General features: G+C 39.2%; 1 protein-coding gene across 1 annotated transcript in view; it reads right to left on the reverse strand.

Annotated features, from left to right (window-relative positions):
* Positions 1–11,064, reverse strand: part of ENPP3 (ectonucleotide pyrophosphatase/phosphodiesterase 3) — a 37,205-nt gene extending 26,141 nt beyond the window's left edge. The window contains exons 1-6 of the mRNA XM_030945569.1: positions 10,945–11,064; positions 7,862–7,940; positions 5,198–5,320; positions 3,817–3,942; positions 2,950–3,010; positions 1,597–1,694 (exon numbers count right to left, since the gene is read on the reverse strand). Coding sequence (XP_030801429.1) covers positions 1,597–1,694; positions 2,950–3,010; positions 3,817–3,942; positions 5,198–5,320; positions 7,862–7,940; positions 10,945–11,046 — 589 coding nt within the window. The 5' untranslated portion in view covers positions 11,047–11,064. The remainder of the gene's footprint in view (positions 1–1,596; positions 1,695–2,949; positions 3,011–3,816; positions 3,943–5,197; positions 5,321–7,861; positions 7,941–10,944) is intronic.
* Positions 11,065–13,940: the final 2,876 nt, after the last annotated feature.

A 13,940-nucleotide genomic window follows, 5' to 3' on the forward strand; every position in this document is an offset into this window, starting at 1 on the left:
ATTTACCCGCAAAACAAATACATGAAGACTGGAAGATGCTTTAATGATGTTTTTACATCTAACCCACATTGACAAAGTTCTATATTAAGCTATAATCAGATGATTATTTCATTCATGCTAAAACATACTTTTTACATTGATGTAGAGCATTTCAGCCAAAGAACAGAAGCTGATTTTAGCTAAGCAACCAAAACAATGGAAATGTGATTTTTTTCAACAAAACTATTCCAGTGTGATACAGAAAAAAAAAAAAGGCTTAATAAGAGTGTTTGAAGAATGGCTGAATAATTGAATAATTGAAAGATATGAGCAAAATTTTCTGTGGATTTCTCTTGCACAATAAAGGATCTATATTCATAGTGTACATATTCTATAAGCTTGATTACCTTTACTGAAAGTTCTAGGTTAAAGGAGTTAATAGAGAGTAAAGATTTTATGCTACCAATCAACATTTCATTTTTGATTTTGTAAAGAAAGAAATTTCCCTTTCCTGTAGATTCCTGAGAAATATAAGCATGAGTGTGCATAAACAATTGCTCAAGTTGACCACAAACATGAGCAATGCTGAATTAGATTGGTTCTTGTTTCAAAGGATTTCTTGGGAACATAGACATAGAATGGTATTCACTCCTTTTGCCAATTTGGCATTCCCTTTTCACCCTGTTTCAAAAGACTGGAACTGACTACTGACTTCAGCATTCATGACTCCTTCACTGATTCAAGTTCCATCCAGTCAGAATGATGTCACAGAATAAACAATTAGCCAGGGAAGTCAGGTTTGTACATTAGTTCAAGCTCAATTTTCTGGATACTCTCATTATCCTCAAACAAGATTGTTAACTATTCCATAAAATGTAGTACTTCATAACATGCATGTGAAATTTTCAAAGAAGCACAAAAGAAACATAATGTAACGTACTCAGGACTGATACAAATACTGTCAACTTAGACTATCGCTGCTGAGAAGAAATTACTAAATATGGAGACATTTTGTCCAGGTGTCTGGAGATCTGAGTTCTGAAATATTCAGGAATTTTAGCCAAATATGCAGTAACAGTCTCGCTTTTTAGAGTGCTTCAAAGCACAAGCTAAAGATCTTCAATTTACTCTTCCTCACAATATTCAGAAATGCTGGAAAATGGTTACTTAAGCCTTACTGCAATAATGTCAACATACTTAAAATATCTCACTTGAAAAAAAAATTCCCCATAACTCAATGAATTATACTTCAATGTTCCACTCCTTATCAGCTATTCAGCTACTTTTTAATGCAGTACTGAGGGTGCAGGAAATGCTTATCTGGAACTTTTTCTCAGTTTTAAAAAGTATTTTAAAGTATATTTCAAACCGTGTATTTAATAAAAAGCTGCTGACCAATATTAGAGGCCTTGTTAAAAAAAAAGTCATGTTTGCTGGGCAAATACAAGAAGCAATGCAGAATATATATAATAATGAAAAGATACAACTGATGAGAGAGCCCTGGTTTGTGATGTTTTTACTGCTGAGCAACACATATGCATGACAGTAGCAAAAGGGACTAGAGAGGTTGCATGCAGACTTTGAAAGAAAACAGTCAAAGGACGCTTGGTAACTTACTGAGTTTTTCAATATTTGGCAGCAAAGAACTCCAAGTTTCCAAATATTCTGCTCTAAAGCCATCCATTGAAAAAAGGATAAGTGGTGGGAGAGTAAATCTACAAAAAAATATAAATTTATCATCATAAAGAAGTTTGGAGAGTTGGTGACTTATTAAGATTTCTAACAATATAAATTCAGCTTTTATGAGCAGGATCTAGAGTATTCATATGCATCCCAGAATCAATAACACAGTATGAGATAAAGATATAGTGCAATATTGAGAGCAAATCATAATAATAATCCTTCTGGTAAGAAACCAGAGGAAGAATAAAATACAAGTAATCATTTCAGTCATAATATTTTTTAAAAGTTACATGTTGCCATCAGGCAGTAATCACTATCCCAGTTTGTTCTCATTAATAGTGGTCTTTCCAAAACACAGAAGCACACTAGCATCAATAGTTTATATAAAAACAGTCTGCATAAAACCGCTTACTGATTTGAAACTGAAATTAAATGAATCTTTATACTGCAATGTGGTGTATAGCACTTAAAGAAGCCCCTCTCCACTACTTTCAAAGCTTTAGCCTGCCAAACTGTGTTAACTCAGTAAGTTATTTGTTAACCTAAAAAGTGTACTTTGATACCTGTTTTGGGAGGTGCATGCAGGAACCACAAAGAAGTCACAATGCTAATGGTCTTACTGTTATAATTAAACTAAGTTTGTGGTAAAATAAAATAAAGTAATGGATAATGTCACAAATACCACAACTGCACTAGAAATTAATTCATCTTTCTTCAAGGACAACTTTTAAATGCTGTTCCTGTCTAGCCTCTACCTACTATTCTGAAATCCTGCACAAATAGCAATATTTTTTCAGCATTTGTAGATATACAGCTACTTCATAGCTATCTTATCTTCATAGCTACCTTTCTTCCTGCAAATAATTGAAGCAAAAATTCCCTGAATAACCCTGTTGCCTAAAGAATTGCAATCACAGATTCTATCTATTACAGACTGCATAAGGTGATTTATGTGAGTTGTCAAAGATACAATATGGTAACATAAAATGGACTATGAACAATTTGTGATAAATGAACCTTGAGATAACTCTAACAATTTATCCAGGTCTTTGCCGAATTTCAATCTGAATTTGAACTTCTGTACTCTGCTCTAAACTGTAAATGATCAATGAATGACAAAGGTTTTAAAAAGAACAAACATTCCTAGTCACAAACCATTTCTACAGAATATTCCTCAGGGCAGGGACTTTACTCTCCATAAATATGAAAACCTGTTTCAGAATACTGGAGTATTTCTGACCATCACAAAGATTTTATTTGCTAAGAAGACAAATTCCTTTATCCTACCCGTCTGGACACTGAGGAGTTTCAACTGACACACATGGTTCTTCTACCCAAGATGTTTCACCTAAAAGGAAAAAAAAAATACTGAGTTAGCACTGAACCCCACCACCACCACCAAAAAAAAGCAGCTGCCTGGATGATTTTTTTAAAGCTCTTCCTGTAACATTTTCTGCTTTAACAGAAATCTAGATCTAAAGACACCTTTACTTTAGAAACAATTTGGTGCAACCTATTAGGCCCTCAAACCCTGGAAGGACTAGTGCTCACATCTGTAAGTCAAAAACAAAGAACTTACGCCACACAGAAAAGCAAAGAAACATGAAGAAGAAAACACTATGAAAGCTTAGCCTTTTATTGAGTTTTAAATCAAAAATATTCAAACTGTATCCTGTCCACACTGGGCTACTTATTCCTTGTTCCTTTTCTGGGTACCACTGACACACATAGAGACAAGCCCAGGGCTCCATTCAGTACTTCTTTTCTTTCTATATGTTGTGGTTTAACTTTTTCCAGCTTTAATCTACATTTAGTTAACAACTATAATTTTGCAGGAGTTGCTTTAGATTTATCCCCTTCCACAACGCAAAGGAATTCTGATAACACATAACATGTCACCATCATACTCCTCAAGTGTCATTCCTGTAACTGAATTATACTTGCACTATTCTTTATGTGTTTAGCTGAAGCCAGTATGAAACAGTGTTTTTCACAGTGAAAAATACCAAAAGCTTAATCTCAAAACATTAATTTTTCAAAATGCCAGTCAGACTCTGGTCTTGAGAAACAAATTCATCTACCTTTATATTTTCAATGTTTGCCCATCTATTTCATACAAAAAATTATACATAAAACTTTTTTGCTTTGATTTACCTTTGCAAATGCTGTAGTAATTTACACAGCAGTCTTTTTTCTGCAAGCAGTCATCCGAACAAGAACAGTAACTTCCAGGTATTCTTGTCTCACCGCAACGGAAATTAGTGCACGTCCAAGATCGGGCTGAAAATTGGAAGGAAAAAAACTGTGATTCAGTTCACCTTATGTGAACTTCTTTGCATGGAAATCCTTCAAACAGGTAAAGAAAAACAAATTGTTATTTGTATGTACTGTTTTAGTTGCTTTAGAAGTTTGCTCTGGAAAGAAAACTCAAAATTTCATTCAATGCAAAAAGCTAATTTCTTTGGCCATTGAACAGTAACACAGAGTCATAAAACAATTTATTTTACAAAGGTATCCCCAAAGTCATCTCCCTCAAAGTTTTCCATCTTTCCAAAAAGATCTAGGGAAAAAAACAAACAGAACAAAACAAAACAAAAAAACGTCACACCGTATTTCTTTTACAGAAGAGAAAGAGAAGCAAACTGATCTTTTTCATGCTCTTGCACATGAATTACAGCAAAGAGAAAAAAAAAAGAGAAGTAAGGGCTGAAGTGGGCAGAAAAAGCAATAAGGATGAAGAAATACCTGAGCAGCTGCTGAGAAAGCAGAACAGTAACTGGAGAGGAGCCTGGCCTCAATGCAGAACCAGGCTGTCCCCTGGAAGACAAGTGAACTCCTCCACTCCCAGGCACCCACTGAGGTCTGCATGAGGCTGGAGAGCATGACTGACTGGGAAACATCCCCTTATTTTCAAATGTGCAAGAGGTACTGGCACAACAGGGCTGCTTCAAGGGCCCTGTTTAAAGATAACCCATTATTTCTGTTCATGCTTATCTTCAGCTTTGTATGTGCCATGAAATATGCATGGCAAATGCTTTGGTTATCCATAAGGGACAAAAATACAGGGGTCTGATTTGAGAAAGATGCAGGAAGATTTTGTGTCCTGCCAGGTCACCAAGTTACCGCTCTCTAGCCACCTGATTGCAGAGGCAGCTTGACTCTACCACATCCACCTGAACAGGAAGAATAACTTTACTATGAGGCTGACAGAGCACTGGAAAGGTTGCTCAGAGAGGTTGTGGAATCTTCTTTCCTGGAGATATTCAAAAGCCACCTGGACACAAGCCTTAGTAGTGTGCTCTAGCATCTTGCTTGAGCAGGGAGGTTCAACTAGATTACCTCCAGTGGTCCATCCCAACCTTAACTATTCTGTGATTTTGTGATTTTTTTCACATTTCCCTCCCTAGGAAATGTGACATGACTTCCTGTGTATCTGCATAAACATGACAATTACCCTTTTTCTATTCCAGTCACGTGAAGAAAAAAATTCAAAATAAAATGGACACCAGTGAGCACTGCCTGGAGAGGAACTTACTTGGCTCCACGCAGGTGTCCTCATAGTCCCAGCAGCAGTCCTGACGCTCCTTGCAGCCGCTGTCACACTGGCAGCCGGGCACATCTTTCCTGTGTGGCTCACTGCACTTGTGTCTGCAGCTGACTGCAGGGAGAAGGCAGCAAGGCTGAGTGCTCAGATAACCCTATCCCATTTAGGTCAGTCAAACAGATCATGGATATGGGTTGCAGGGAGAGATGTGCTGAATAATTTCCCAAATCTGATTCCCTAGCTGTTTTCCAATATGATCATCAGCACACTGGCCAACAGGGAGGAAGCAAGGCTGTAGGAATCCCTCTGGGAGCTGAAGGTCTGGCAGCTGTTGGGACCATGCTGGCCCAAAGCCTGGGGCAGGGCTGTTTCTGCAACAGGTCCCTTCAGGACCACTGGCACAGGAGCAATGCCAGGGTGTCCCACTTATTGTTGGCTGGGGGCTATGTACAAATCACAAACGGGACAGGACTGCTAGGAACGTGCCTTGAGCTGTTTTATTTTCTAGCATCAGTCTCATTACATGGTTATGACAATGGAAAGAAGACGCTATCAGTTCACATCGCAGGCAGCAGACAAAGAACTTCATGTACAACTTACCTTAAAGTTTTTTACTAATCACACAAATCAAAAGAATATTGACAGTAGTTCTATCTGACCATTATAAGCACATGTACCTTCAGTTAAAACAATGCTTGCTTATTTGGAATACAATACTTGCTTGTAAGCCTTAAAACACAATGCACAGAGCTCCATTATTAAGCTTAAAACTTCCTAATATCTCACTAGATATACTTTTCTGCAGCTTAGGGAGTTATTCTACTCAAGTGTTAATACACAGACCATTGTTCTATTTGTCCTTATTTTTCTACTTTTTACATAATTTTTCTACTGACATCTCATGGCTACTGCTTAGCTCTAATCACAGTTCTGCTGTCTCTGAGGCCTGTCTTTTGCACCTTTCCCCAAACCCTCTGACTTTATGGATTCCCACACCACTCTGCCAGCATGAGGAAGGGGAGACTGGCATCTCCCCTGCTCATTTCTCCGTCTGAAATAAAAGAGGATGAGTGATTCCCACTTTGGATGTTCTGTAATAGACCTGCACGGGACAGAAGCTCCCGCAGGGCAGGATGCCAGAGCCATGGGGGCTCCCCAGGGGCAGCTGGGCAGGGACCAGCCATCAGCCATCCCACCACTCCAGCCTGGAGCAGGGCAGGTGAGGCAGCAAAAGGGCAGCCCCACACCAGGCACTGGGCACTTCTGTCACGACAGGGACAGGTCAAGGCCAGGCTGTTAGCCCGTGGATGGGACTGGCTCGGCAGGACTCATGACTGGGCAGGGCAAGGCTGTGGCAAGCTGGAGCCATCCCTGCTAGGTCAGTGCTTGGACGGGGGCAGTGGCTTTTGGGCCCTGGGCAGAGTGAGGACAGCCCAGGGGAATCTCCTTTCCTGGAGACACTCAAAAGCTGTCTGGACACAATCCATAAAGCTTATTGGAACACTCAGGACGCTGACAATATCTCTGCCACTTTATTATTACCATGTCCCTAAAAAATCTGTAGGTTGGGCTGTTCTAATTAAAACAAAGAAAAGAGTCCAAAAGATGGGCCTGGCATTGAAAGTTGAGACAAGTATTCCACAGCACAGCTCTGACACCTTTGAGCAGGGTGAAGGGACAGCTCTGGGTCTCCTGAGGACTCCTGAAGAAAACTCCAAATCTCCAAAGATCACTCGCAGTTCCACACCAGCCTCCACATGGACAAGCCTTGTATGCACATTCTCTGTACTCCACTTTGTAGAGCCAATGCAGAGCTAAAATAATTTTCAAATTATCAAAACCCAATTATGGTTCCATTTCATCTTATTTGCTAGGGCCCATGCTATTGAAAGTCTTCAGAAGGGTCTAAGACTTGATGAGCTACTAGGAAAATAAGTACAATATGTGTTGATTAGCAATGAGAAATGTGCAATGAGAATGTGCTTCCTTGAACTCCTCCAGAAGGGATTACTATTGTTTTGATTCTAAAGGAAGTGTTTTATTTAATTCACAGTGTGCTGCACTTGTTTGTTCTCACCTAGACTGACCCCCAGACATCAAACATTACTTTTTTTTCCTAACTAAAAAACGCCATTCCACTGAATCAAGCCACTACCCCCTTTTTACTGTAGCTTTACAGAAACTCAAGTTCTCAAAGAATATTCATAATCTGTTTTAGCATCAGCCTCCTGAACTATGACAAATATACTGAAGATGATCCTATGATATTTCTTTCATGAAATATTGTTTAAGTAATAATTATATATAATAGGATAATTGCAATAATTATATATATAATTATATATAATAGGGTAACATATCCCAAATTTTCTGGAAGTGATAACTTAATAAAGCTTCCAACGTGCCATGAACTAGGCTTCACACATTTGGAAAGATTCAGCAAGGCACTTGGTTGTTTAGGATAGGTTTTTCAAGTATAGATTGTGAGTGCTCAGTTTTTATACAATCGAACTCGAAAGAACTTTGCAAGAACTTTATTTTCACAGGTGGTGACTTTTCACAGATCATTTACATTACACTATAAAAGGGCCATTGCTGAAAGCCTTTGCCAGATCTAGATCATTGGTAATTATGCTGAAAGTATCATAAACATACCTTGCTCCTGGTTTCCATGGTTGAGTCCTAGTCCTAAACCTAGTCCCAGGGATACAACCACTAAAGCACACAGCAGAACCTGTCACACAGACACAGGGAAACCAATGTTACAGCTATGATAAATTGTTTTGTTTATTAGAAATTACCTCTTACTAATATTTCTATAAATGCATGATTTAAGAACTAATCATTTCTCTGAAGTTCTTCATCAAAAAATTGAGCCTGAAGATAGGAGAGGCACAATAGTTATAACCTTAAAATCTGAGGTCCTAATGCTGCACTTTTAACCTGTGGCCAGTTGCGATGTTGTAATTGGGGAAAACTTTGCTGGAGAAAAGAAAGTAGGAAGTAATCAGTGTATTTATCTGTTTTGCATAGGCTTTGCAAAGGCAATCACTTTTTTTTATCTTCTGTATTTACCCAATATGAACACAAGGATTTCTTAAGAAATTCAGCTGGATTGAGGCTGAAAGTGTAAAACTTTCACTCATGTGCCAGTTTCTTATAAGTCACCTTGTTCGTAAGGTTAGAGGAAATTGGAAGGAGACTAACAGCCCAAGGAAACTCCATAACAGAAAGCAGCATAACTTTTGGGAGACTGATGGAGAGCTGAGGAAGCCTCTATTCATCAATAGACACAAAGGTCAATAGACCAAAGACAAATGGCAATTCATGCTGGCTGAAAGGTGCAGAGAAAAGCGGCAACCTTCTCAGAGTATTTTGTGATATGTGCACTTTCCTCTTCACTAAGATAATCATGGGAAAGAAAATGCATATCACAGAAAAAATCACCATGAAACAGCCCAGTTTATGTCCCATTTTAGCCTCAGAGCTTTTGTCTTCTGCCACTTCCAGGAATCAAACAGCTGATTCCTGGAAGTACTAAGGTTAAAAATAAAGTAGAAATGAGAAAGGATTACTCTCAAGCTCAGTATAATTGTAATGGAGTCTCTTATCTGAGACTACAGCAATTTTAAGGAACTGAGAACAACTGCCCATACATCCTTAATCTTTGCTGCTGCCTGTCCTTCCTTGCAGGTGCTGGGCCAGAGTGTGGCAGCAGGGAGGGCTGCTCACTTCTCAGGTGTGGGTGTACAACTGATTTATTTCTCTGGTAACACCAAACACTAACAACGCCATTGTTACTTCCTTCATAGTTTCTCCTTCTCAACTTTACTTTCTTCCTGCTACTTACTCACAGGTTTTTGTACAGATGTACCTCAAAAGGAGTGGAAATGGGATTGGTGAGAGAACTGGAGGAGGGAGGCAGATGGAGTGAGGATGTGTGGAAAGATTACCCAAACTAGCAGAAATGCTGAAGTCCCCTGAAGAGAGACCTCAGGTGTGAAGGCAGCAGTTTATTCCTACATCCAGTCAGCAGGCTCTGAGAATAAGGGTGTTAGGGTGTTCTTTTGGGCTAGACCAGCAGGCACTCTTTCTGGGCAGGGAGGCTAACACTGCCAAGTGTTTCACTGAGCACAGATAAGCCTGATCACGAGGGCATGTACTTTTCACCTCAAAGACCTGTGCTTTTGCCCTTCATTTTGACTAAAACTCACATTTGTAATTGAAATAAATAGATCCTACTAAATTGAAGTATTACTTCAATTACTACTAAATTAAAATACAGCTACTACAGCCGAAGTAAAACCCAAAAATTCCTATCAGGTATACAGATAAGATGATGCATTTATTATAACATTTACACAAACACCCTTGATTTTGGGACATTCATTCTTAAGGTGAAATGACTTTGGGACCACATATTCAAATCCTCAGGCTTTCCACAGCTAACTTCTATGACTAAATTCAGAATTACAACTACTTATTCTTAGAAAAGTCATTCCTAGGGCATATGCTCTGTTTGCTGGAGGACTTACAGTGTGACTCCTATTCTCTGCCTAAAGTTTCAGGAAGAAGTTGCCAAGAAAGTATTTCATGCATTAGATTTAGCAAAAACATAAATTGTGTGGAATATTAACAGTTTATACCTCTAATATGTAGATTGCGAGTTTTGCATTAGCAGGCATTTGAAAACTAGCACATCTGAAAGAATGAATATGTTTTAGGATACTTAAATTTCTCACTTTACTCTTCCAAGTACCTCTTGAAGGTATAATTTACTTTCCTTTATAGTTATGCAGTTTTCCCACATTCTTTCTCATGACTCATTTTAACTGATGACTTTAGGAAAAATATGTCTGATATTTCATCTTCTTTTTTCACAATTTCCAGTATTTCCCTCATATTTTATGCAATCCTTGCACAACATAGCATTAAATAGCAAATTGTACTATGTGAAATTGTTCTGATGACATAGAGCTGAAAAGTATAGTAGCTTGACTCTCTTTTTTATAGAGCTGTTTTCAAAATTAAGCTGCAAGTTTTTCAAAAATCAGTATTTGTAATTTTCTCTAAATTTCAATTTACAAATGCAAGAACTTGTGCAAACATATATACATATTTAATCCTTGTTTTATTATGGTCACAAACAGAATATGCATGAAAATATTTTAAAAACTTAACAAAAAGCCTCTATTGTTTACAAGGCAGCTGCATAGCTCTTTAAAGCCTCAGGGAAGAGGTGAAGAGTTGACACGACATTTGAGATGTGGGACTGACAATACTATACAAAACATTTCATTAGGCTTTTCCCATGCTTAGCTTCCTGAGTGCTTTTTGCCAACGACTTGACTAGAGGTTCTGCTTTGTTAATGACAAATATAAAGATACAAAAGTAAGCAAAAAGAAAGTGTGGCTGCTTTGGCCACAAACACATCTGTTTTGAGACAATATCTAAAACAAAGTATCAAAGCAATGTCTTCACTGTGCAAAAGAACTGTCAAGTTAATGAAGTACAACAAAAACTGCCAGTAAAAAAAATTGCTTCATAGGTACAAGAAGAACCTTAGAAATGTGCCAGTGAAGCTAGTGCAGTTTCAGTGACACATTCATGCAGTAAAATTTTAACTACCAATTACTAAGCTACCCCAAATCATTATACTGATACAATGAAACTTCAAAAAATCCTGCAGATTTGAGAATTGTTAAAATAGCAGCCCTGAAGAGCAGCACCTACTTACAGCACAGATGACTTTGTATTTCAACACGGTTTTTTTCTTCACATACTCTTCTGATTTTAAAGATATCTCCTCTGAATATCCTCTGTGATCCTCTAGTTCCATTTTGTCGAGATCTGCCACTCGGCTGCCTCTCCTGCCTTCCTCAGCCCCCCCAGCTGTGTTAGCTGCAAGTGAGAGGCTACTCCTTCAGGAGTTCTAGTACTTTGCTCATAGATCTTTTTATGAGATGTCAGCTCTTGCATCCGTGTTACGTTTGCAGGAAGCCAAAGCAAGCAGGAGAACTACTCTGAAAGGTCAAAGGCTGAAAAATATTTATCTGTGTTCAGGAAACCTGACTGTTCAAGATAAGAACAACGGCATTAGGCAAACACTTAAGTGAAGATTAGAATTAAAGTGTTGCTAAGCAATAAAATGCTAAAATACTCAAGTACTCAACTATTTGGTTAAAAGCTTGTCATCCAGAGAATTTATCCTCAAAGAAAGTGTTAAATATTCGAAACCAGTATGAAAGGAGACGGTTTCTTATTTCATGTTCTGTGTCACGCCTATGTATTCAGATCCCTTTCCTTATTTAGCATCAGAGGATTTCTCCCTGTTAGTTTCAATCCATCTTTGTCTCAACTTCTTTCCCCTTCTTACACCGTTTTTCTTCCAGCACTTATAACTGTGCTAATTAAAGACATATTGTATACAGCCAAATCAAATTCAATAAAAAAATTAAAATGTTTTGTTTAAGTACAATTTAAAACCTATTTGTTTTTCAACTTGGTGGTTACTGGAAGGATTGTTATGAAAATGTACCTTCAAAGCCTGCTAGGACTATGATGAATATGTAACTATTCAGATGTTGATCTGATTCCAAATTTGAGCATCACATGAGCTGTAACTTATAATAATCAAATTTATAACATTTATAATTATATTTTAAAAAATCCAAAGCATATACAAGCTGGTATGAAGAAAATTAACTCCACTGCAACCCAAACTAGTAATCTTATTCTATACAATTTGTGTTATGCTTAAATCCCACATTATCCAGTACCTCCCCATTAATCACGCACACACACACATCATCATCATCTTCATCATCCTTTAATTTACAGACAGATATCACTCCCTTACTCTACGAGACATCTTACTCCTGTAAAATGCCCATTGACTTCCCTTCTTCCATGACCAGGGTTCCATCTCTTGTGGTGATTGCTCAGGACAGGAGGTGTGTTGTGAGGAGCTACTGGTTGCCAAAACATCTATCTTCAGGTTGGGTAAAACCTGCAGGTTGTGAGGCTTGCCCTCTGCTCAGGCGGCTTCTGCTATAGTGCTTCCCATAGAACACGCAACTGGAACAATGAGATACAACACTTTAACATTGTTTCCACTTAAATTTCCACACCTGGGGCCCTTGAAAGAGGCTATAAGGTTCCTTAACTAACTTCTCCTCTTACCATACTGGTATGGACTTACTCCCAGGTTGCAGACTTTCCCTTGGCTGGAAAGCTGCTCTGCAGAAGAGGACCTTAGGGTGTTGGTCAACAGCAGCTGGACATGAGCCAGTGTGTGCCCAGATAGCCAAGAAGGCCAGTGGCATCCTGGCTGAGATCAGCAATAGAATGGCCAGCAGGACTGGGACAGGGATCATCCTCCTGTACTGGTGAGGCCACACCTCCAGTGCCATGTTCAGTTCTGGGCCCCTCACTATAAGGAAGACATTGAGGTGCTGGAGCATGTCCAGAAAAGGGCAGTGGAGCTGGGGAAGCGTCTGGAACACAAGTCTTACAAGAAATGGCTGAGGGAGCTGGAGGTGTTTAACTTGGAGAGAAGGAGGCTTAGGAAGGAAATTTATCACTCTCCGCAACTACTGAAAGGAGGTTGTAGCCAGGTGGGCCTCTTCTTCCAGGTAACAAGCAACAGGACAAGAGGAAAAGGCCTCAGGTTACTCTTAGGAAAAATTTCTTCCTCAAAAGTATTGTCAAGTATTGGGGTATGGCTGAGTCAGCATCCTTGCAGGTATTTAATATATGTACATGTGGTGCTTAGGAACATGATTTAATGGTGGACTTAGCAGTCTTTTCCAACCAAAATGGTTCTATGATTCTATTATTCAGGGGTGTAACTGCTCTACTATGGACATATCCACAGCCTCAGACACTTTGGGGGGTTTACCTGCTCCAGCCTGGTGTTATTCAGAGCTCACCTGAACCTGAGTTCAGACTTTAGTTACAACATGCCTACAGCAGTACAGGAACAGCAGTAATGACCAGGCCATCTGTCAGTCCAGGCACGTGGCCAGTGGTGTTATCAAAATGGTTCTAGGCACAGGAAAGAGATGATAAGCACTACAGCATATGGCAACCACAATCACTCCATTCTAATATAGAGCAAAGCAAGCAAGTCCTCTGGTGAGAGCAGCAGCCTGCCAATAAATAGCTCAATCAGCTGTAACAGCTGTAAATCCAGTGGAGTGCATTCCTATCAAATCTGTCATTATCTTCAACCCCTCTGGCCCCATTTGTGGGTTAATCTGAGCAGGCAGCACAGCCCCACACAGCCATTCACACTGTTCCCTGCTGCGGAAATCAGGGAAGAACAGGAAGGGTAAAAAAAAGAGAAAACTTGTGAGTTAAGACAAAGACAGTTTAATAGGTAAAGCAAAGCCACTCAAATAAACAAAGCAAAATCCCTTCATGGCTACTTCACATCAACAGGCAGGTGTTCAGTCACTTTCAGGAAGGCAGAGTTCCTCCACATGTCATGATTACTTGGGAAGGCAGACACCACTGCTCTGACTGTTCCCTATGCCTTCCTTTTTTTCCCCCCAAAGTTTTATTGCTGAGCACAGCATCATATGGTGTGGGGTGTCCGTTTGGTCAGCTGGGGTCTGTATCCCCTCCCAGCTTCTTGTGCACCCCATGCTACTCACAGAGAAGGCTCTCAGTCTGTTTAAGCACTGCTCAGCAACAGCTACATTGAACAGGATGTGATCTCATATACCTGAT

This window comes from Camarhynchus parvulus, chromosome 3 (assembly GCF_901933205.1).
Source record: "Camarhynchus parvulus chromosome 3, STF_HiC, whole genome shotgun sequence".
In the NCBI taxonomy this organism is placed as follows: Eukaryota; Metazoa; Chordata; class Aves; order Passeriformes; family Thraupidae; genus Camarhynchus; species Camarhynchus parvulus.